The sequence below is a fragment of the Babylonia areolata genome, chromosome 29, assembly GCF_041734735.1.
Source record: "Babylonia areolata isolate BAREFJ2019XMU chromosome 29, ASM4173473v1, whole genome shotgun sequence".
NCBI lineage: Eukaryota > Metazoa > Mollusca > Gastropoda > Neogastropoda > Buccinidae > Babylonia > Babylonia areolata.
The window spans coordinates 39,639,148-39,660,147 of NC_134904.1; the positions used below are offsets into that span (position 1 = coordinate 39,639,148).

Here is a 21,000-nt window from a genome sequence, read left to right on the forward strand (position 1 = left end):
GGCTCATCTACTGACCACAACAAGGACTCACCTATTGACCACAACAAGGACTTAACCTATTGACCACAACAATGGCTCATGTACTGACCACAACAAGGACTCACCTACTGACCACCACAATGAGGACTCAGCTATTGACCACAATAACGACTCACCTATTGACCACAATAACGACTCATCTATTGACAACAATAAGGACTCACCTATTGACCACAACACGGACTCACCTATTGACCACAACAATGACTCGCCTATTGACCACAGCAGTGACTCACCTATTGACCACAACAAGGACTCGCCTATTGACCACAGCAGTGACTCACCTATTGACCACAACAAGGACTCGCCTATTGACCACAACAAGGACTCAGCTAATGATTGCAATAAAGACACATACTGACCACAGTGAGGACGCATCTGTTGACCACAACAAGGACTTAACCTATTGGCCACAACAAGGACTCCACGCCCAGACTGAGTGAACTCCCCTCCCCGTGGACTGGAGATCGCCACCACGTTCCTCCGACGGCAGAATGATGATGACGATTATGTTATTGTAATCCTACTGGGACTTCTTCACACTTTCTAGTTATCGTTATCGTTATCACACTTTCTATGATGTTATAATTATATCAGCTAGACCCAAAAGATACAGATACCAGCAGTGTTTGGTCAAGAAATCTGAGCAACACACTCAAAGACGCTTCTTCGAAGTGGATACCTTCCACTGTGTGGACACTGTATCCCATTGCTGCCTCAACTCTTGAGTGAGAGAGCCGGCACAGGCAATGAACGGTTACAGGGAAACAATCGCCGATGAACCAACGACGTTTTAAACGTCAAAAGTAGCTTCCCTTGAGTTACCCACAGTACTCTGTGTGTGTGAGAGAGAGACAGAGACAGAGACAGAGAAAACGAAATAGTGTCTGTTCACACAGCACTTACTGCTTCTGCACTCGCAGCTACTCATTTTTCGTTTTTTTTATTGGTGTGTGTGTGTGTGTGTGTGTGTGTGTGTGTGTGTGTCTGTGTCTGTATCTGTGTGTGTGTGTGTGTGTGTCTGTGTCTGCGTCTGTATCTCTGTGTGTGTGTCTGTGTGTGTGTCTGTGTCTGTGTCTGTATCTGTGTGTGTGTGTGTGTGTGTGTGTGTGTGTGTCTGTGTCTGTGTGTCTGTGTCTGTGTCTGTGTGTCTGTATGTGTTTGTGTCTGTATCTGTGTCTGTGTCTGTGCGTCTGTGTCTGTGTACGCCGGTCTGTGTCTGTGTGTGCGTGTCTGTCTGTCCGTCTGTCAGTCTGTCTTTGTCTGAGTGTGTCTGTCTGTGTGTTTATGTGTGTGTATGCCTCTCTGTGTGTGTGTCTGTCTGTCTGTCTGTTTGTCTGTCCGTCTGTATGTCTTTCTGTCTGTCTGTCTGTCTGTCTGTGTCCCAGCGTTTGTGTGCCAGTGTTTGTGTATGTGTATCTGTGTGCCGTGTGTGTTTGTGTATCTCTCTGTTTAAGTGTAACAATTGCGGGGTGGTGTCAATGTGACTATTCCGTCCTTTAGAAATGCTTTGAACTCAGCCTCAGAAAATAGTGTGTTCTTTAAAGTGTGGATGGATCATCATCGTCATGGTCATCACATGTGTGTGTGTGTGTGTGTGTGTGTGTGTGTGTGTGTGTGTGTGTGTGTGTGTGTGTGTGTTGTTGTTGTTGTTGTTGTTGTTGTTGTGTGTGTGTGTGTGTGTTGTTGTTGTTGTTGTTGTTGTTGTGTGTGTGTGTGTGTGTGTGTGTGTGTGTGTGTGTGGTTTTGTTGTTGTTGTTGTTGTTGTTGTGTATTGTGTGTTGTTGTTGTTGTTCAAAGAATTTCCTATACTTGTGTTCATAATATCTTTATCATATGTACACACACACACACACACACACACACACACACACACACACACACACACACACACACACACACACACACACACACATACAGAGAGAGAGAGAGAGAGATGTTCAGATTCAGATTCAGATGACTTTTTTTATTCATCAGTAGGCTGCTGTCGTTTGAGATCACTTTTGCTTTTTGTGTGGCTCGCTGTTCGAAGAGAACCGCCGCTACAGTCTATTTTGTCTCACTCCTGTGATCTTACTGCAGACATTCTCTACCCTGTTCAATACATTCTTACATTTCACATTTAAGCTTCCATACCAACATATAAAAGAGAATGTTAACACTGATTCAATAAAACATCTTCCATTCGTGACAACTTAAGCCAGCAGCGTATACACTGCATAGCTGTCATGTCGGATATCTATTTGTTTCACCTTATATAAGATCATTAGGTGTATGTAAACTTTACGCCTAGAAATCTCTTCAATGCAAACAAGTGCACAGACTCGGACTCACATTCCACCGCTGCTTTATGCAGTCCCCATAATTCAAAATCATATTGCATGACAGGTTGTACCTGAGCATCGAAAATTTTCAAAAACAATCGCAGAGAAGTGTTATCTAACGAAGGTAATCTTTTTATAATACACAATGAGACATTTTTGGCCCAGCTAGCAAGATCATTACAAGCAGAAACAAAGCTCAAACGTGTAGTCAATCAAATTTATCCTCAACTATCTATGAACATTGACAACAGGCATTGTCATACTGTCACATCTTTCCCGCCCCACTCTCTCTCTCTCTCTCTCTCTCTCTCTCTCTCACACACACACACACACACACACACACACACACACACACACACAGGGAGAGAGAGAGAGAGAGAGAGAGAGAGAGTCTGAGAGAGCCACAGAGAGAGAGAGAGAGAGAGAGAGAGAGAGAGAGAGAGAGAGAGAGAGAGAGAGAGAGGCGCCGAGGTACAATTGCAGGGAAGCAATCACTGATGCCTATAACAGCGTAGCGTCAGTAGTGGCCTCCCTTCGTTTACTTGACACGATGAAGGTTCACACAGCACACTACTTCCATTGTTACAACCTTGCCTTCCTTTTTTCTTCTTCCTCTTCTTCTTCTACTTCTTCTTCCTCTTCTTTTTTTTCTTCTGTCTCAATTTTGGCGATAATGAACGTGATATGAAGCGATAATGGATCTTTAAAAAAAAAAAATTCAATTTCAATATAGAAGAAAATTCGCAGACTGCACATTTTCTAAACTGTTCATCCGTGTTGCGGATTTTTTTTCCCCCAGTTCCGGTGTGCAAGTTTGTGCTTGTGTGTTGCACAAGCACAAACACAGTCCTGTGCAATATGTTTACATGTGATATTATCCATGCATTGTTTTGTTTTGTTTTTACCATGAAATGAACAGTACGACTTTGTCATAATTTATAAATAGGTGGCTTTGACAAGGGAAGCATCATTCCTAATCCATTTATTCCTCAAAAGTAGGAAACAGAACGCTACTTTCAGTTTCATTTTCGACTCATTTTCGCAGTTTGTCAAACGCAAATTTCTGAGCGCAGATCAGACTATCATAGTTTCCACAATGATGTAGATATTTTGTACTTTGAAAGCAGCTGTAGTGGTTCTTAGTCACAGACTAGATAAGTCGCACGCTACGGCGCTGGTCACACGGTAAAATATAAACAATATATAAAAACCACTGTGCTTCCACACGACGAACTGAGCACTTGCAGCAAAGATGTCTTCAGCAAGAAAGGTCACCGACAGTTACAAACAGGTGAAAAAGACACAAAAGCCAACTGCAATCAAGAAAGGTATGTATTGACATCAGAGAGGAACAATGTGCTGTTTACCGATAGTCAAAATTAAGAAAAAATATTATTCTCAGTTTACGAAATGTATACAGCATGGTTTATTTGTGGGTTTTTGGTCTGTTTGTTTGTTTTATAAAGGCTTTATTTTTTCATAGATAGTGCTAAAATACTTTATACAAGGTAATTACAAATAAACTGACCTTGGAATAAAAATTATATAGATATTAATTAAGATTTCATATTGGATCTTTGATCTAGCTGTTTCGTATTCTTCAGAAAACTCTTTTTTTTTTCTTTAAAACTCTTCTTTTTTTTTTCTTTGTGTGTGTGTGTTTTGTGTGTGTGTGTGTGTGTTTTTGTCGTTTCTGAAATTTATACCCTTTATTTCACTACAGTGGTGCTTACCATCTGAGAATGTTCATGTGACAGTGTGAGAGTGATTTGTGTGTGTGTTTTGTGTGTGCTTGTACGTGTGTATATGTGTGCGTGTGTGTGCACGCGCACACAACACTACAGTTGTGTTGGACAAGTGGTGATCAATGTTTGCTAAGAATGTGTGGACTTATTTCATCATGATTATTTCATAATTTACAGTTTTATTAGTTTTGCACAAGGAAAATAGCCCTTGGAGCTCGGTTTGGGAAAAAGAACTGAATAAGTGTTCATTTTTATTATTATATTATTATCATCATTATTATTTGATACCGTTCCTTCTGACTTTACAGTTGATTTGGTGATACTTAAAGCTCAGTTTCCTGCTTATTTCCAGATGATGCAGTGCCGTCCACAAGTGCTCAGCATCTTCTTCCTGACGCAAATCCTGATTTGGAAACGCTCAAACAGTTTGACCTCTGTCTGGATTATGGGCCTTGCATTGGTAATGATGAAAAACACTTGTTGTGACATCTGGGTGATGCATGTTCTTCTTGCTGTTATGACTTTAGATATGTGTGCCTTTGTTTGTTGTGTTTTGTTTGCCGTTAAATTCTTTTTATGAGTAGTGTTTTCATCTATCTGAGTGGTAATAATAATATAGCAGATTGTTTGATTAGTTTGTCTTATGATCATGCTTTTTACATGGGCTTTAAAACAAAATTTAAATCATAAATTGTTTTAAAGCAATGCTTAAGTTAAAGCATTGAACTTCCAATGCGAGGGTCCAGGGTTTCATCTGAGTATCAGTGCCTGGTGGTTTAAGGGTGAAGATTTTTCATATCTCACGTATCTACTTATGTGCAACCTGTTCGTGCCTCAAATGCTCAGTGTATGTACACATGCAGAAGATTAAACACGCGCATTAAAGATCCATGTCAGCATTTGCTGGGTATCAGAAATATGAGCGTACTCCCCATACACCCCCAAACCCCACCATGCCCCCCCTGAAAACTGAAGTATAGTTGCCTTAACTCACTCAGTACAGCCAGTCCTCTCTTCTCCTCTAAACAGACCCCTCGGATGTCCAGTGGGTGTCTGAATGACCCAACCTTTAGCTTCCATCGTCAGAATTGTGGTTTTCTTTGTCAACATTTACATCTTCAGTATAAGAGCCTTCCAATTGCAGTATTTTGATGATGGGGTGAAACGCTGTTAACGTCGTCTCTTTCGCCGTTTGTATGGAGAGAGTTAATGGCAGGGTTAATGGCATGCCCAAAATCATGTGAGTCACAGCCCACAAATTCAAAAGGAAATAAAGAAAATGTCCAACAGCCCTAATGATAACAGTACGTTGTTAAGTGTTACTGTTAACTGTATCATTCTCATAAAAAGGACACACCAGACTTCTTATTCCTGATCACCTGACATAAAAAGTTTTCCTTCATAGTTTCAAGTCCATTTCAATTGCCCTGGATGACAAAGGCTGAATGTGAAGAAAGTATAGCAGGTTGCAGCAGACTCTGTTTCTCCTTGCTTGATTCGTTCTTTCAATAGTTTCATGTTTTGTCACTCTTCAGTGATATTAGGCACACACACAAAAAAAACTTTCAGGGTATGTGTACATGTACATGTGCACGAGGGGGGGAGCATGTTTGAAGGGTGTTGGGGGTGGGGGGGGAGGAGGTGATGGAATGACTGACACAGGGAAAGTGACAGAAAGAGAGAGAAATGAAAAGGAAGAGCAACTGTAACTATTACTATGTTAGTATTAGTAATATCATTAATATTATCATTGTTGTTGTCAGAGGTAGTTGCGGTAATAGTAGTTTTGGTTTTTTTGTGTGTTTTTGTTGTTGTTGTTTTTCTTGTTTAGTTTTGTCTTGCACTTCAACCTTCTTTTCATTGTCAGATAATGTGTGTATTTTCGCCATTGCGTTTGTGTATTGCTTGTTACATATGAACGAGCACGATATAAGCTCATGCTTGTTGTTGCTCAAGTCTTCTTAATTGAACGCTGTATTGCACCTTGTTTCTTGATATTAAAAAAATGTTTAAACCAAAAGGAAGAGCAACGACAGGCCTAGCTTGATGTCGGGGTGTATGTGTCTTTGTACAGGAATAACGCGGCTGGAGAGATGGGAGAGGGCCCAGAAACATGGGCTGAATCCTCCTGCCAGGGTCAGAGAACTCCTGCTAAAACACCCCTCAGATGTTACATACACTCAGAGGTGGGCAAGAGAGAGAGTCTGTGTCTGTGTAGAGTGTTTACTTGTGTCTTTGTGTGTGTGTGTGTGTGTGTGAGAGAGAGAGAGAGAGAGAGACACTGTTCGTTCGTTCTTTAGTTTAATGTCTTTTCACTGTAAGTGATATTAGACAAGGGTAAGAAAAAAATCAAGGCGGGGTGCAGGGGAGGTGGGGGGGGGAAGAAATTACTGTGTATGCATGCGAGTAAGTGAAAGTGTGTGTGCGTGCATGTTTGCACGTGTGTGTGCGTGAGTGTGTGTGTGTGTTACATAAGAAAATGATCAATAAAAATTTTGTTGTGTTTTAAAAGCAAATCAGTATAACATCTTTCTAATGAAAAACTAACAACTACAACAGTGAACCAACTGGACTATTTAACAAGGAGTTGAAAAAGTCATACATTAGCAATGGACTGTTGAAGATTGTCTTCACTGAAGATGATTTCAGTTCAGGGATGTGAGACTCAAGTTGATATATGATCAGCTGTTATGTGAGCACCACAGATGCAAGAAACGTTACTGGCATACTTGGTTTTATAACAATTTATTTTTCATCTGCAGATTAGAGAAATGATTTGCCTCTTATGAAAATAATTTTGGTGACACTGTGTCATTGTGCGCGCGCATGTGTGTGTGTGTGTGTGTGACAGTATTGTGTGTGTGTGTGTGTGTGTGTGTGTGTGTGTGTGTGTGTGTATGAATGTATGTGTTGCTTCTGTTGCATTCATTGCTCATGGTTGTCGTAGTTATTGTCATTACTACGGTTTGTTTGTATTCATTGCTCATGGTTGTCGTAGTTACTGTCATTACTACGGTTTGTCTGTATTCATTGTTCATGGTTGTCGTAGTTACTGTCATTACTACGGTTTGTCTGTGTTCATTGCTCATGGTTGTCGTAGTTACTGTCATTACTACGGTTTGTCTGTATTCATTGTTCATGGTTGTCGTAGTTACTGTCATTACTACGGTTTGTCTGTATTCATTGTTCATGGTTGTCGTAGTTACTGTCATTACTACGGTTTGTCTGTATTCATTGCTCATGGTTGTCGTAGTTATTGTCATTACTACAGTTTGTTTGTATTCATTGCTCATGGTTGTTGTAGTTATTGTCATTACTACGGTTTGTTTGTGTTTTACTGCTTTCAGTTTATGGAAAGATTACAACATCTGAGGAAGCTCATGCACAAGACAGGCAGCCAGTTGATCCACAGACAGACAGGGTACGTCCAAGATGACCGGGATCTCACGATGCAATGCTCATCTGCAGTTTGCTCTGTTTGGTCCGTGACAGATAGGTGTGGTGTAAAAATAAGATTTTTTTTTTTTTAAACATGCACACACACACACACACACACACACACACACACAGATGAACTGGTGAAGAAAGTGTGAAAATTCATACAATTTGTAGTGTGTGTGTGTGTGTGGTAGGAAAATGTATGTGTGTGTGTGAGGAGGTAGGAAAATGTATGTGTGTGTGAGAGAGAGAGAGAGAGAGAGAGTTATTTCAGGGAACCTAACTTTAAAATGTTTGTAAGTATACATGCTTTCATGAGACTGACACCAATTCAACCCTTTCAGAGGTTTTCATCACTCTTTTTTTTTTTTTTTCTTTTTTTAACACTGGTATTGTTTTGTATGACTGGTGCTGTTTGCCACAACAGATTTCTGAGTGAAATTCAGGCTGTGGTCCCAGGAGCGTTCTGAGTGAAATTCAGGCTGTGGTCCCAGGAGCGTTCTGAGTGAAATTCAGGCTGTGGTCCCAGGAGCGTTCTGAGTGAAATTCAGGCAGGCTGTGGTCCCAGGAGCGTTCTGAGTGAAATTCAGGCTGTGGTCCCAGGAGCGTTCCGAGTGAAATTCAGGCAGGCTGTGGTCCCAGGAGCGTTCTGAGTGAAATTCAGGCTGTGGTCCCAGGAGCGTTCTGAGTGAAATTCAGGCTGTGGTCCCAGGAGCGTTCTGAGTGAAATTCACGCTGCGGTCCCAGGAGCGTTCTAGTGAAATTCAGGCTGTGGTCCCAGGAGCGTTCTGAGTGAAATTCAGGCTGCGGTCCCAGGAGCGTTCTGAGTGAAATTCAGGCTGCGGTCCCAGGAGCAAGCACACCACAACAGAGCAGTGTCACATTTCTTTGTGTAAGCTTATCTATTATTTATTCCCCCTTTTTTTTTTCTCAAGGCCTGACTAAGCGCGTTGGGTTACGCTGCTGGTCAGGCATCTGCTTGGCAGATGTGGTGTAGCGTTTATGGTTTTGTCCGAACGCAGTGACACCTCCTTGAGCTACTGAAACTGAAACTGAAACTGTAAGTGTATCTGTTTTACTATCAGATTCTCTTGTTGCCATGAGATCTTTTTTGTGCACCAAGTGCTGCATACAGGACCTTTGCTTATCATCTCATCTGAAAGACTAGCACCAGACCACCACTCAAGTGTTAGTGGAGGAGTGAGTTTTCTCAAAAGTGTCATAGCGTTTGGACAAATCCATATATGCTACACCATGTCTGCTGAGTAGATGCCTGACCAGCAACACGACCCAACGCGCTTATGGCTTGGTCAGGTCTTGAGAGTGAGTTTACAGAATATGGTTATTTGTATTTGTATTTCTTTTTATCACAACAGATTTCTCTGTGTGAAATTCGGGCTGCTCTTCCCAGGGAGAGCGCGTCGCTATACTACAGCGCCACCCTTTTTTTTTTTTGTATTTTTTCCTGCATGCAGTTTTTTTTTGTTTGTTTGTTTTTCCTATCGATGTGAATTTTTCTACAGAATTTTGCCAGGAACAACCCATTTGTTGCCGTGGGTTCTTTTACGTGCACTAAGTGCATGCTGCACACGGTACCTCGGTTTATTGTCTCATCCGAATGACTAGTGTCCAGACCACCACTCAAGGTCTAGTGGAGGGGGAGAAAATATCGGCGGGTGAACCGTGATTCGAACCAGCGCGCTCAGATTCTCTCGCTTCCTAGGCGGACGCGTTGCCTCTAGGCCATCACTTGAACCCATTCACTTCATAGCCGAGTGCATTTCCATCAACCCACTCCTCCACAGATACGTGATCTCTTCTCAGACGCTGGATCATAAATGCTGTGCTGTTGTCTGCAACAAGCGCAGGCTGGGACTGATAAAAAAAAAAAGTGATATAACACAAAGGAGTTGAGTGCATTTCCATCAACCTACTGCTCCACAAAGGGTTGATCTCTTCTTAGACACTGGATCACAAATGCTATGCTGTAGTCTGTAACTACCACAGACTGGGATTTATGGGGGAATGTCATGACATAAAGGTCTCCTTTTTTTGCCATGGTTTTGAGTGGTGGCCTAACGATTTCCCTTTCAGTCTTCCATCAACGGAAGCCTGCAAATTATCAGAAACAAGGCAAGTACAGTGTCTGGGTTACGAGTGTCACTTCAGTCCTGACAGCTGTTGAATTCTTCAGTACACTGGCAGTTAATGAGTTTAACTTTGTACAGCTTTGACTCATTTCTGGAAAGAATGTGTGGGTTTTGGATAGAAACACTGGAGAGGGTTTTTTTCAAAAACATATTCCAGCAACAACATAGCCATCCACCTGATGACCAGATGCCTCACCTGCAGCGATTCCAGCAAACAATCATATTCCGATTATGCATGGGGCACTGCCGCCTGCGAGACCACATGTACCGAATAAAGCTGTCACACACTCCTGACTGCCCGTGTAAGACAGGCCCACAAACCCCGGAGCAAATCCTGCAGTCCTGCCCCCTGTATCAAGATGCACGGACGCAGCAGTGGCCCTATGGAGCCACACTGGCAGAAAAGCTCTGGGGCACCAAAGAAGATCTCATCAAGACCACCACCTTCATCTCCAGCATAGGACTGCAAGTCTGAGACCATGATCACGGGGAACGCAGAAGAAGAAGAAGAACTTTAGAGGGGTTGAAAAATGATTTTCTAAAATTTTGTTCATCCATGTTTAAAGTATTGGGAGAAAATGAGAGAGAGAGAGAGAGTGTGTGTGTGTGTGTGTGGAGGATGGAGTGGGTCAAGTAAGGCGGGAGATGCGTAACATATTTTGAACAAGGTATGTCCAGGACTTGTACTTCGGGGAAATGGGAGAGAGGTCTTATGATAAGAAGGGAAAATGATGACATTTTTTGCTCAGTGAAAATATAATTCAGCCTTTTAATGACTGGAATGAACTGAAATCATATTCTGTTTTGCTTGATAGGACGTGTGGAGTGCATATAATGTTTCTTTCGTGTTAATTTTATTCTGATTGTGATACCAAATCTTTGGCAGCTCCATCATAACCTGTCTCTCTTTTTTTTATCCACATTAGAGGTGTTGTTTTTTTTAATGCGTCATAATCTGTTCTTTTTTTAAATCCATGTTAGGTTTTTTTTAATGCATGTGATACAATGTTTTTGGCTTTTGCCTCAGAAGGTCCTTTTGTTGTTTTTTTCTAAACAAAATTCTGTTGTTGTTTTTTATGAAAGCATAAAGTTTTAGTCGATGAAAATGTTTCTGTCAGTATTGTTTTTCCTCATGGCTTTCCTTTGGCTTTTTTTTCTTTTTCTTTTCTTTTTTTTTTATATCAATTTCATGGAAAACCAGGTATTTTTTTTACTGTTTTGTTTGAAGTGTGTACATTGTTGGAAACCTTAATGTGGACCCACTAAGGGTGCTGATCATGATAAGTGTTACTTATTGCGTTTTTGTTGATCTTGATGATTATATTGTTTGCCTATGTGGATGAAAGAATGTTACAAACAAAAAGTTGGTGGTGTACGTATTTTCCTCAACCTAATTCTCACTCCAGTTTTGAGAATTTAAAAGAATCACTGAATAAAGAATCACTGTAATTATACTATTGTTCATCAGAAATAGTGACAATAAAGGGAGTTAATGTGGTCATCTTCTTGCCACCCACCACCTCTTCCCCCTTTCCTGCTCAACATCATGTCCATCAGAGTCAACCTCATATAAAGTTAAATGCAAATGAACTGCCCTTTCTCAGCAAACTTTTTTTTAGACTTTGTTTCAAAGTTGAATACATATTTTTAAGAAGACTATTGTTTTCTAGTGATGTTTATACCAGTCACTGGTATGTGTAATTGTTATCGAGTACCTAATTGTAATGCATTGTTATTCAACTACATTATCTTAACTGGTGTGTGTGATTGTTATCGAGTACCTAATTGTAATGTAGTGTTATTAAACTACATTATCTTTTAGGATATCTGTTTGTGCATGTGTGCATGACCTTTTACTTTATTTTGCTTTTAACCAAAATTCATTTTTTATTCATGCAAATAAAATATTAGGAAAAAAAATGATTATGAAGACTTTGTATGTTTGTGTGCTTGTGTGGAAAAGCTGAAGACATAGTCAAAACATTTTAAAAACAGTGTACCCTTCTTCATAACTATGTACTGTCAAGTCTTTAATAATTGAAGTTCCCAGTGCACATGTGATACCTGAAGAATGGGTTGTAGGACTTGTATTGCCAATATATATATATACAAAGGTAGCATAACTGACAGTGACAATTGTCTGAGCATTGCTTTTCTTAGTTGCATTGGAAAGCTCTTCATAACAACCTTGAATAATCAACAACTTTTCTCAAAAGTAGCGAAATACTTTCAGAAAATCAGAGAGGAGTTCAATACTCTCATTCATCACTGGACCATTTGTTCGTTTTGAAAAGTTCAATAGATATTCTTTTATTCCTCAAAAAAAAAAAAAAAACAACAAGAATTGTGATTAATGACTTCCAGAAAGCTTTTGATTCTGTGTTTAAACAAGGACTGTGGCAAAAGCTCATTAGGCAGGGGATTATCAAAATGTTGAAAGATACTTCAGGTCACTGTAACCGTATATCAACCAAGTAAATCTTATGTTTTCATTAACAGTATGAAGTCTGGTTCCTTCAACGGCTTTAGAAGTGTCTGATAAGGCGAAAATCTGTCTCCCAGTTCTATTTTCTTTGTTGCTGAATTATATGGATCAGTATTGTCAAGATCGTCGCTGCACTGTATTAAATATTGATTCAAATACTTCTTGCTAATTTAAATTTGTGCAATATGTTTGTGTACTTTTGCTTTTGTACGCCAGTGATACTGTTGTGCTTACCGACTTGTATCCTGACTTACAAAAAACTCTTACTAACCTGAACTGAATATTATAATAAAAGGAAACTGAACATTAAGCAAAAAAAAAAAAAGGTATAGTTTAGTGAACAAAAAAATCCCAAATATTGTCTTATTTGGAGATAAAGTCAACGAATCTGTAGATGACTTTGAATATTGAGGTATCTACTTGAGTTTAAGTTGTAACTTTATAAAACTGAAAAAATGCAAGAATAAAAACAATATTATGTAAATGTCTTTTATTGAACATTATATATCCAAATCAGGTGAAATAAAAGCAATTTTAAAAAAAAAAACACTAAAAGTTTGAAGTTGTAACTTTTATAAACACTGAAAAATTATGCAGGACTAAAAACAAAATGCTATATGTTTAATTGAATGTTACATATAATATCAAAAACAGGTGAAATAAAAGCAGTTAAAAAAAATTTTAAAAAAAGACTAAAACTAAAAGCTTGAACAGCAAAAAAGCAGTATCGCGTAAGACGAGACAGAGCGTAAACCTGACAAGATGGCGTGAAGAGCCTTGGCCAAAGGAATGACTCAGTGCTTATAGCTTTTAGAGGCGTTTGATTGGCTAAGAGCGGACCGGGCAAGACGGCTTGTCTTTTCACTGTTAGCCGCGCGGAATTTGGCCAAGCGGAGCAAACCGATAGGCCTAGTTTGCATCAGTTTGACATGGTAAGTATATGTAACACCAAACATGGAGTATAATACAAACTCCTCCTATCGGTTCTGCCTGGAGGACAGATGACTGGCTGAGCAGCAGTTCTGTGTAACAATGTTTCAAAACACAAGGAATGGGAATAAAGATGGCAAAAGGAATGGAAAAAAAAAAAAGTCGGCACTTTCTTGAGTAAATAAGTGGAGTCATGGCCTAGAGGTAACACCTCCGCCTAGGAAGCGAGAGAATCTGAGCGTGCTGGTTCGAATCACGGCTCAGCCGCCGATATTTTCTCCCCCTCCACTAGACCTTCAGTGGTGGTCTGGACGCTAGTCATTCGGATGATACGATAAGGTCCCATGTGCAGCATGCACTTTGCGCACGTAAAAGAACCCACGACAACGAAAGGGTTGTTCCTGGCAAAATTCTGTAGAAAAATCCACTTCGATAGGAAAAACAAATCAAACTGCACGCAGAAAAAAATACATAATGGATGGCGCTGTAGTGTAGCGACACGCTGTCCCTGGGGAGAGCAGCCCGAATTTCACACAGAGAAATTTGTTGTGATTAAAAAAATTAAAAATATATATAAAAAAATAATTAATGCAGTCAGTCACTTGTCCCCCTGTCCAATGTCTGGTTAATTCCAGTTCAAACAATATCACATTTGTTAACAATCTCACCATTGTAACTTGTGTAAGTTGTAACAAGCATTTCTTCAAAAAAAGAGAACAAGTTGATCAGTTTTCATGGGAATAAAAAAAATTAATTTAAAAAAATATGTACACACGTACAAGTAAAATATTTTAAAGTATATCTTCACAACCTTTCATATAAGCTTTACATTGTAAAACCTGAAACTGTTTGGCTGCAAGTCTTTTATACCAGGCCTCCACAATCCGGAATTCTCTGCTGTCACTGGTTCCTCATTCTCCTTGGCATTTTCTGTTGTACTTAAACCACATGTTTTTGTGACTTTTTTCTGTGTGTGCATGCAAATACATGTAATTGTGGTCTGTCGTAGAGCACACAGGCTTCGCATTAGAACTGGCTCAAAGAAAGAACACTATTTTCCAAGCATTGAAAGCAGTGAGTTTTCAATGCAACAATTATTCTGTTTTGAATTCCGGTTTATTTCTTACAAATGGCTTATCTGTGAATGTATCTGTCTAAAAACACCGTTGTGAAAATAATTTTAAAGAGAGGAAGAAAATACGTTCGACTTTAAACCTGTAAGCCACTTTTCACGCAGTTATATTAATATGTCACTTTACATCTTTTTTTTTTTCAAACAAAGTCTGACACTTATCCCACTTTGCTCATGTAAAAGGCATTTCAAACTGTTTACTGACAGATCAAAAGAACATTCAGGCTGTGGATGTTTTATTAATAGGAGCTGTTCACAAAGTGTGGCAAACATCAACCACAGGCCTCTCTGGCTCTGTAAAGCCATCGTGCAGTCCCGGCACATGCATCAACTGCGGCGTGTCCCCACACATGGGGCACAGCGAATTCCGCACGCTGGACGACCTCATCCACACGATCAGGTTGCATCGCTTTCCGCTGCTCACTGCCTCCGCCCCATGTCGATGCCGCCCACGATGCAACACGCCCCACCCAGGACGATGTCCACATTTGATGGACGCCATGTTGCCTTGGTCTTGGACCTCCTCGCTGTTCCAGCTCAGGAAGTAGAGATCTCCGCCAAGGAAGTTGTCATAGCCCAGAGCGACGTTCAGGGTCACCTCAGCGTTGTCGAAATGGCAGGTCAGCTCTCTGTCAAGGTCGGGCTGGTAGTGGACAGTGAAGCCTTTGTGGGAGTCCAGGCAGTGACCTCCCCATGCGGGGAAGAGGAGGGAAGTGATGGGCCGAAGGTACTGCAGCCTCAAGGGATTCAGAACACCTTCGTCAAAGTTGTACTCGTTCAGCAGCACCTGTGGTACAAGGAAATTTTCATCCTAAAATTACGTTTATCTAACATGCTATAGCATGACCCACTGTTGCAGACTCTAGCAGGGGTCTGATTCCTGTCCTGTGCAAACTACTACACACCTATGTGGAGAAAACGACAGCAGCTACAGCCAATAACCTCCCAAAAGTAGATTACCTCCCTTCTGTGTCCCTGGCTACCGCCCTCTTTTTCAGGCAGCCATCTGTGATAAACAGATATGTCTTGTGCTCATGAACACACAGAATGAAAAGTATACCTCCCTCCCTCCCAACATCCATTCCTTCACCTGTTCTCTACACCTACTGTGTGAGTGTGTGTGTGTGTATGTGTGCTGAAAAGAATGCGTACATGTCAAAATCACCTTGAGAATACACAAACCAGTGAAACATGATTGCTACGGTAGATATCTGTTAAGGCTGAAGACAACTAAAAAGCCTGTATTCTGTATAGAATGACAAATGCACACACACACACACACACACACACACAAACACACAGAAACACACACACACAAACACACACACACACACACACACTGACCCCATACTGATTCATGGTATTGGGACGACCCTTAGGGCAGTCACTCTGCTCTATGTGGCTCAGCTCCTCCAGCAACAGCTGACAGTACTGCTCAGTGAACACCGGGAACGTGTACACCTCTTCCCCTGCAACACACCAGGTGGGGGGGTGACCTTTTTTTCTGTCCCATCATGCACCATTTCAGTGGCATTATTCCCACCCAGCTCATTGGTGGACGTTTTGTCACTTGCAGAGCGAAAAGTAGGTCACATCATGTCATATGCACCCCACCACCATAAGTAGCTTTTCTGAGTTTGTAGACAACTTTTCTGGTGAGTTTATAAATGGATCAACTCGAATATGTAATTGTTGTAGTTGTTGGGGGTGGGTTATATCTTCGATACAGCGTTTTCCACAAGAGGGTAAAGGAAGAACAAGAGTGGGAGGAAAAGGGAATGAACACCTCACACAAGGTCGTTTTACAGAGGTTCTCTATTCTGATCTCTTCAGAAGACAAAGGGTGAGAGTGCCTGACAATGCGTAACAATGCGCGAACCTCTCATCAGTGTGACAACAGGCCAAACATCGAAACACTAGGACCCGTCCGGTCCAGCCATTTTTCACGCTCTGGTTTACAGTTGCTGTGACGGGATCAGCTAAGCTATCCAGAACTGTACTCACTGACACTGAGGAACAATGATCACAATAAAATCATATTCATAAGAAACACGCAATTGCTTCCCCTAGCATCACAAGCACCAACACGCAATTGCTTCCCCCAGCATCACAAGCAACAACACGCAATTGCTTCCCCTGGCATCACAAGCAACAACACGCAATTGCTTCCCCTAGCATCACAAGCACCAACACGCAATTGCTTCCCCTGGCATCACAAGCACCAACACGCAATTGCTTCCCCTAGCATCACAAGCACCAACACGCAATTGCTTCCCCTAGCATCACAAGCAACAACACGCACACGCAATCTCAACCACACATTCGTTCAAAGTGCCACAAAAATAAATGCTATTACATAATGGCAGAGATGCAACAAGAAACACACTCAAAGTAAACACAGAAGACTGAAGCAAATAATGGGTGTAATGATAAAACCAAAAATATCTTGTAAACTTGCCAAAATTGTCACCGAAAAAATGTTCAAAATCCTTTCATGAAAACAGCGATTTCCACGACAAAATTTTAGCCTTCTGGCAACCTGGAAAAAACAGAAAATGCAAGACGTGCACGCACACGCGATTCTTGCTAAAAATAATTAGTGAACCACCATGAAAATAAGACAAAAGTGGGTTTGCAAACCTTCCCTGATGCATCCCAAGTATCCTAAACCAGGCCTGAGAGATACAGACACCTGCAGTGCAGTTCAGGAAAATTTGTTCAACACTACAAAGGTACATCCGTGACTCTCACAAACTCACAGCACAGTCAGCTGCAGGTTGGATCCAGTCGTGGACTGAGTTTCAGTTTCAGTTTCAGTAGCTCAAGGAGGCATCACTGTGTTCGGACAAATCCATATACGCTACACCACACCTGCCAAGCAGATGCCTGACCAGCAGCGTAACCCAACATGCTTTGTCAGGCCTTGAGAAAATAATAAAATAAAATAAAATAAAATAAAATAAACTTAAACATCCCACAATGATACATGTTCTCAGTTCTCAGTCCGTGACACTTCACCGGTTCGCCACTTTGGCACCATGAACTGTTGTTTTCTTTCTGACAACCTGTAGTATTCTTAGTCAGTCTCACCTGCCAAGTCATGAATATTCTGTCATCATCATCCCTAGCAATTGCAGAAATAAAGCTCTGCATTAACTTGACTAAAACTGTACCAATGAAGACTGTCAAACTGGTATCACTTCAAAATTGACCAATCTGACCAGCAGCTGATGACAATTCCAAGATGACAAGAACTGTGTTTCAGCACTTAAAATGAATCAAGAAGAAAATGATACATGCATTCATGCATGCATGCACACACATACACACACATACATATACACACCAACATCCCAACACTTACATGACTAATACCAACACACACACACATACACACACGCACGCACACACACTCACACTCACACACGCACGCACACACACACACACACACACACACACAGGTCATCTGTCCATACTTACCTAAACACTCCATATGCTCCAGCAAACTGCTGACACTGCCCGTCTCACTCTTGGCTGCTGACACAAGGGAGACAAACCTTGGTTCCAGATCACTTTCCTTCAAAAAAAATATATAAATTCAGTCGAAAGAAGAACAGAATGATAAAGCTAGATATTTTCTTCCATTGCATACAATTTACTCTTATTTTAGCTTTTGTTGTTGTTGATTAGTTTGTCAAGGGTAAAGTATAAATCTTCATTAAAGATGAATTATACATTCATGAATTCTGATGGCTATGAATGTAAATGACCCCATCTTGGACACATTCATAGCCACATGTCATCAATAACAAGATGTCTTCTAGGCCTCCAGTCTACCTGATAGTTTCTTTTAACAGAAAAATATGTCCTTTCTGGTGAATACACTGATTAGATCTTGAAATTATACTCAGCTGGCCTGACGTTGGCTGAAGTCCAAGACAGCAAGTAAGCAACTGCGTAGGTAGCAGTATTTCTTCTTTTTTTTTCTTTTCTTTGTGTTTTTGTTGCCCCATTATCTACACCATTTTCAGTGCCATTACCCACACGCTCCTCATTCTGAGTCCCCCATATGTGGCAGTCCACAGAAAACCATCAATGTTAGGTCGCCAGGAGGCCAAACACCAGAGGAGACCCTGCACTGCTGCTGAGTCACTTTGGTGGTGTTCGGTAGTGCCTGTTCTGATTCAACATACTTAGGACACTACCTACTAAGCCCCATGCTGACATCAATAATGGCTTAGTCACAGAGCCAGAATGAGTGAACGTGCCCTCTAGAGTGGAGACCGCCACCACATCTCTCCAATGACAGTCCCCCCCAAGGATCTGCCGACACCGAAGACACTGAAAGGTCTCACCCCAAGCACAGAAGTGGAGGGGCATAGTAACTGAGGTTACCGTGAAAGCAGGGCATGAAAGTGGGTGGGAGTATTTCTGTATTATATGGATATCCAAATGGCATTTTGCCTGTTTTATATAGAGTTTATTCCGCTTTATTTTACCATGTTTTGGTATCAAGGCATGCAGTTAGGTTGAGTGGTGCCTAGACCACAGTCACAAATTTTATAGTACAACAAAAATCTGTCACTCCCACATATGCAATTAAATTTAATACTGCTGGTTCTGAATTGTGTTTTTCTCTGTTACACAGAACAGATCTATGAATAAACATCTTTTTTTTTAATAATAAATAAGCATTCAGCCTGTAGTGGTCATGACGTGACCTGCACACTTTTACACACACACACACACACACACACACACACACACACACACACTAATACAAACATGAAGAGCATGAATGCATTTCACTATTATGCACCTGTCTTCAACAATGTGTGTGTAGTAGTAGTAATACAAAAAGGCTGTACCGTAAGGACAACACTACAATATACAGATATATAGATGTGTGCAAATTAATCTTTATGTATACATGTATACCTGCAACTGATAGACAGCTTTGTGCAAGGGAACATAATTTTTCTGGATTTCTTCTTTCCTCCAGAGTGATTGTGAGCCAAGTTGTCTTCTCCTGGACACCTCTGCCTCAACCTGTGATAAAAGACAATTGGATCTGTGTTTTGAAATTAACACAGAAGAGATGACAATTGAATTTGTGTTTTGAAATTAACACAGAAGAGAGAGAGAGATGGAAGAACTCAAAACTCAGAACTCAGAAATGTTTTAATGTAGAAGGCCTTCTGAACCATTACAATGTTGAGTACACACACACACACGCGCGCGCGTGCACGCACATGCGAATGCGCACACACAGAGAGACAGAGATTGAGAGAGAGAGAATTTGTGTTTTGAAATTAACTCCAAAGAAAGCGAAAGAGAGAGAGAGAGAGACAGCAGCAACCTGAACAATATAAAATCATAATAAAACTTGACATAAGAACATTTAAAATATAATTCAGAATATAATAAATTACAGGGAGAAAAATGAAACTACTCTAAAAGGTGCATTTTGGTAGAAATTCTTAAATCGATTCAATTTCTAGTAATTCTGTGTACCTGCCAACCCTAACATGCATGTGTGTGTGTGTGTGTGTGCATGCATATGTGAGATTGAGACAGGAGAGAGAACATGTCTATTTTCATTATCAGTGTAAATAGATCTATGTATGAAGCGATGTATATCTTGGGTGTGCATGTGCATGCATGTGTATATGTCTTTTCACTGAGAGTGATACTGCATTATCAAATGAATGTTTGTTTCGTGTAATGTAAAAGCATGTGAAATGCCTGTAGCAAAATTTCATATATTTTAAATGAAAGGGTTCTGTCACCTCTTTGATGACCTCACCAAACTGCTTCTCTGTCACACATCCTTTATTTCGTAAGATCTGAAAACACACATTATAAAAAAATTAATATATACAATCAGTGTGAAGTCAATTTTACATAAATATGTATCACACAATCTTCAATACTTTGCTTTTAAATGCACAAACAAATAATCCATTCCTATGCTTTTTGTATATTTACAATGAAAACAGCAACACAAATAATACACCACCAGAAATACAATGAATGCAGAATGCAATTGGATCCAAAGGTCTTCAGCTGCCCAGACAAACATATACACAGTACAAGTTCAATCAGAAGTTCCATCTTACTGTGAACTGATGTGGTCAACAAGAAATCTCAAAGTTATTTACTTAGTTTGTGTTTCTTTGTTGCTTTACTGTACTTGTGTCACTTGCTATTATTAAATCTTCATTTTTTTCCTTGTGTCCATGGCTTGGTGAGTTCAGTATTGCACTATTTTTATGCCCTACAATTTACTCCATACCTGCAGTAACACTACTGAAATTGACCAAATAGAATAATGTAGACCTTCCTCAAAATTCACAATAGTGAGATTGTCAATTGCCAATTTTAAACAAATGTACTGTAATACAGGAATTCATACAGTTTTGACAACTTTTTAAGTTAAACTTGTGTTGTATAATCTAATCACACACACACACACACACACACACACACACACACACACACACACTGACGTGTAACTAAGTCATAAGCAATGAAACTGTACATCATCATTGTTAATACATTTAGTCATTCTAACAACATACTTTTGAATAATCCTCCATAAACTGTTGTTTGTCAGTATATGACACATGAAGCTTATACTTTTTAACGAATATATTTTGGTTGAAGAAGCACGAACAAACAAAACTCCGTGTGTTGATTGTAGTTGCCATTGTTTGTCAACACATATTACCGCCCCTCATATCATGGGAGGTCACCC

General features: G+C 40.4%; 2 protein-coding genes across 3 annotated transcripts; one reads left to right on the forward strand and one right to left on the reverse strand.

The window, feature by feature from the left end:
- Positions 1–3,177: 3,177 nt before the first annotated feature.
- On the forward strand, positions 3,178–7,671 carry LOC143274926 (DNA polymerase delta subunit 4-like). Its single transcript, XM_076578927.1, has 4 exons — positions 3,178–3,691; positions 4,461–4,568; positions 6,183–6,294; positions 7,456–7,671. Exons 1-4 carry the CDS (start codon positions 3,616–3,618, stop codon positions 7,478–7,480), a joined length of 321 nt encoding a protein of 106 aa, XP_076435042.1. The 5' UTR covers positions 3,178–3,615; the 3' UTR covers positions 7,481–7,671.
- Positions 7,672–12,585: 4,914 nt separating this feature from the next.
- On the reverse strand, positions 12,586–20,960 carry LOC143274880 (2-oxoglutarate and iron-dependent oxygenase domain-containing protein 2-like). Of its 2 annotated transcripts, XM_076578852.1 has the most exons (6): positions 20,825–20,960; positions 20,033–20,089; positions 19,182–19,292; positions 17,724–17,820; positions 15,588–15,712; positions 12,593–15,030 (listed from the first exon to the last, which is right to left on the reverse strand). In XM_076578852.1, exons 1-6 carry the CDS (start codon positions 20,951–20,953, stop codon positions 14,497–14,499), a joined length of 1,053 nt encoding a protein of 350 aa, XP_076434967.1. In that variant the 5' UTR covers positions 20,954–20,960; the 3' UTR covers positions 12,593–14,496. The 2 variants fall into 2 exon arrangements, with proteins under 2 accessions (XP_076434968.1, XP_076434967.1); XM_076578853.1 differs by lacking the exons at positions 20,033–20,089; positions 20,825–20,960 and having other exon boundaries at positions 12,586–15,030; positions 17,724–17,780; positions 19,182–19,284.
- Between the last annotated feature and the right edge of the window lie 40 nt (positions 20,961–21,000).

What these genes read in the sequence shown, in the direction of transcription:
- LOC143274926 (XM_076578927.1), top strand. Translation starts at nt 3,616, where the DNA reads ATGTCTTCAGCAAGAAAGGTCACCGACAGTTACAAACAGGTGAAAAAG. An exon ending in GCCAACTGCAATCAAGAAAG is followed by an intron (nt 3,692 to 4,460) that starts GTATGTATTGAC and finishes GCTTATTTCCAG; the next exon opens with ATGATGCAGTGCCGTCCACA. An exon ending in GGATTATGGGCCTTGCATTG is followed by an intron (nt 4,569 to 6,182) that starts GTAATGATGAAA and finishes GTCTTTGTACAG; the next exon opens with GAATAACGCGGCTGGAGAGA.
- LOC143274880 (XM_076578852.1), bottom strand. Translation starts at nt 20,953, where the DNA reads ATGGCAACTACAATCAACACACGGAGTTTTGTTTGTTCGTGCTTCTTC. An exon ending in GGAGCATATGGAGTGTTTAG is followed by an intron (nt 15,713 to 17,723) that starts GTAAGTATGGAC and finishes GGTGTGTTGCAG; the next exon opens with GGGAAGAGGTGTACACGTTC. An exon ending in ATACCATGAATCAGTATGGG is followed by an intron (nt 15,031 to 15,587) that starts GTCAGTGTGTGT and finishes CTTGTACCACAG; the next exon opens with GTGCTGCTGAACGAGTACAA.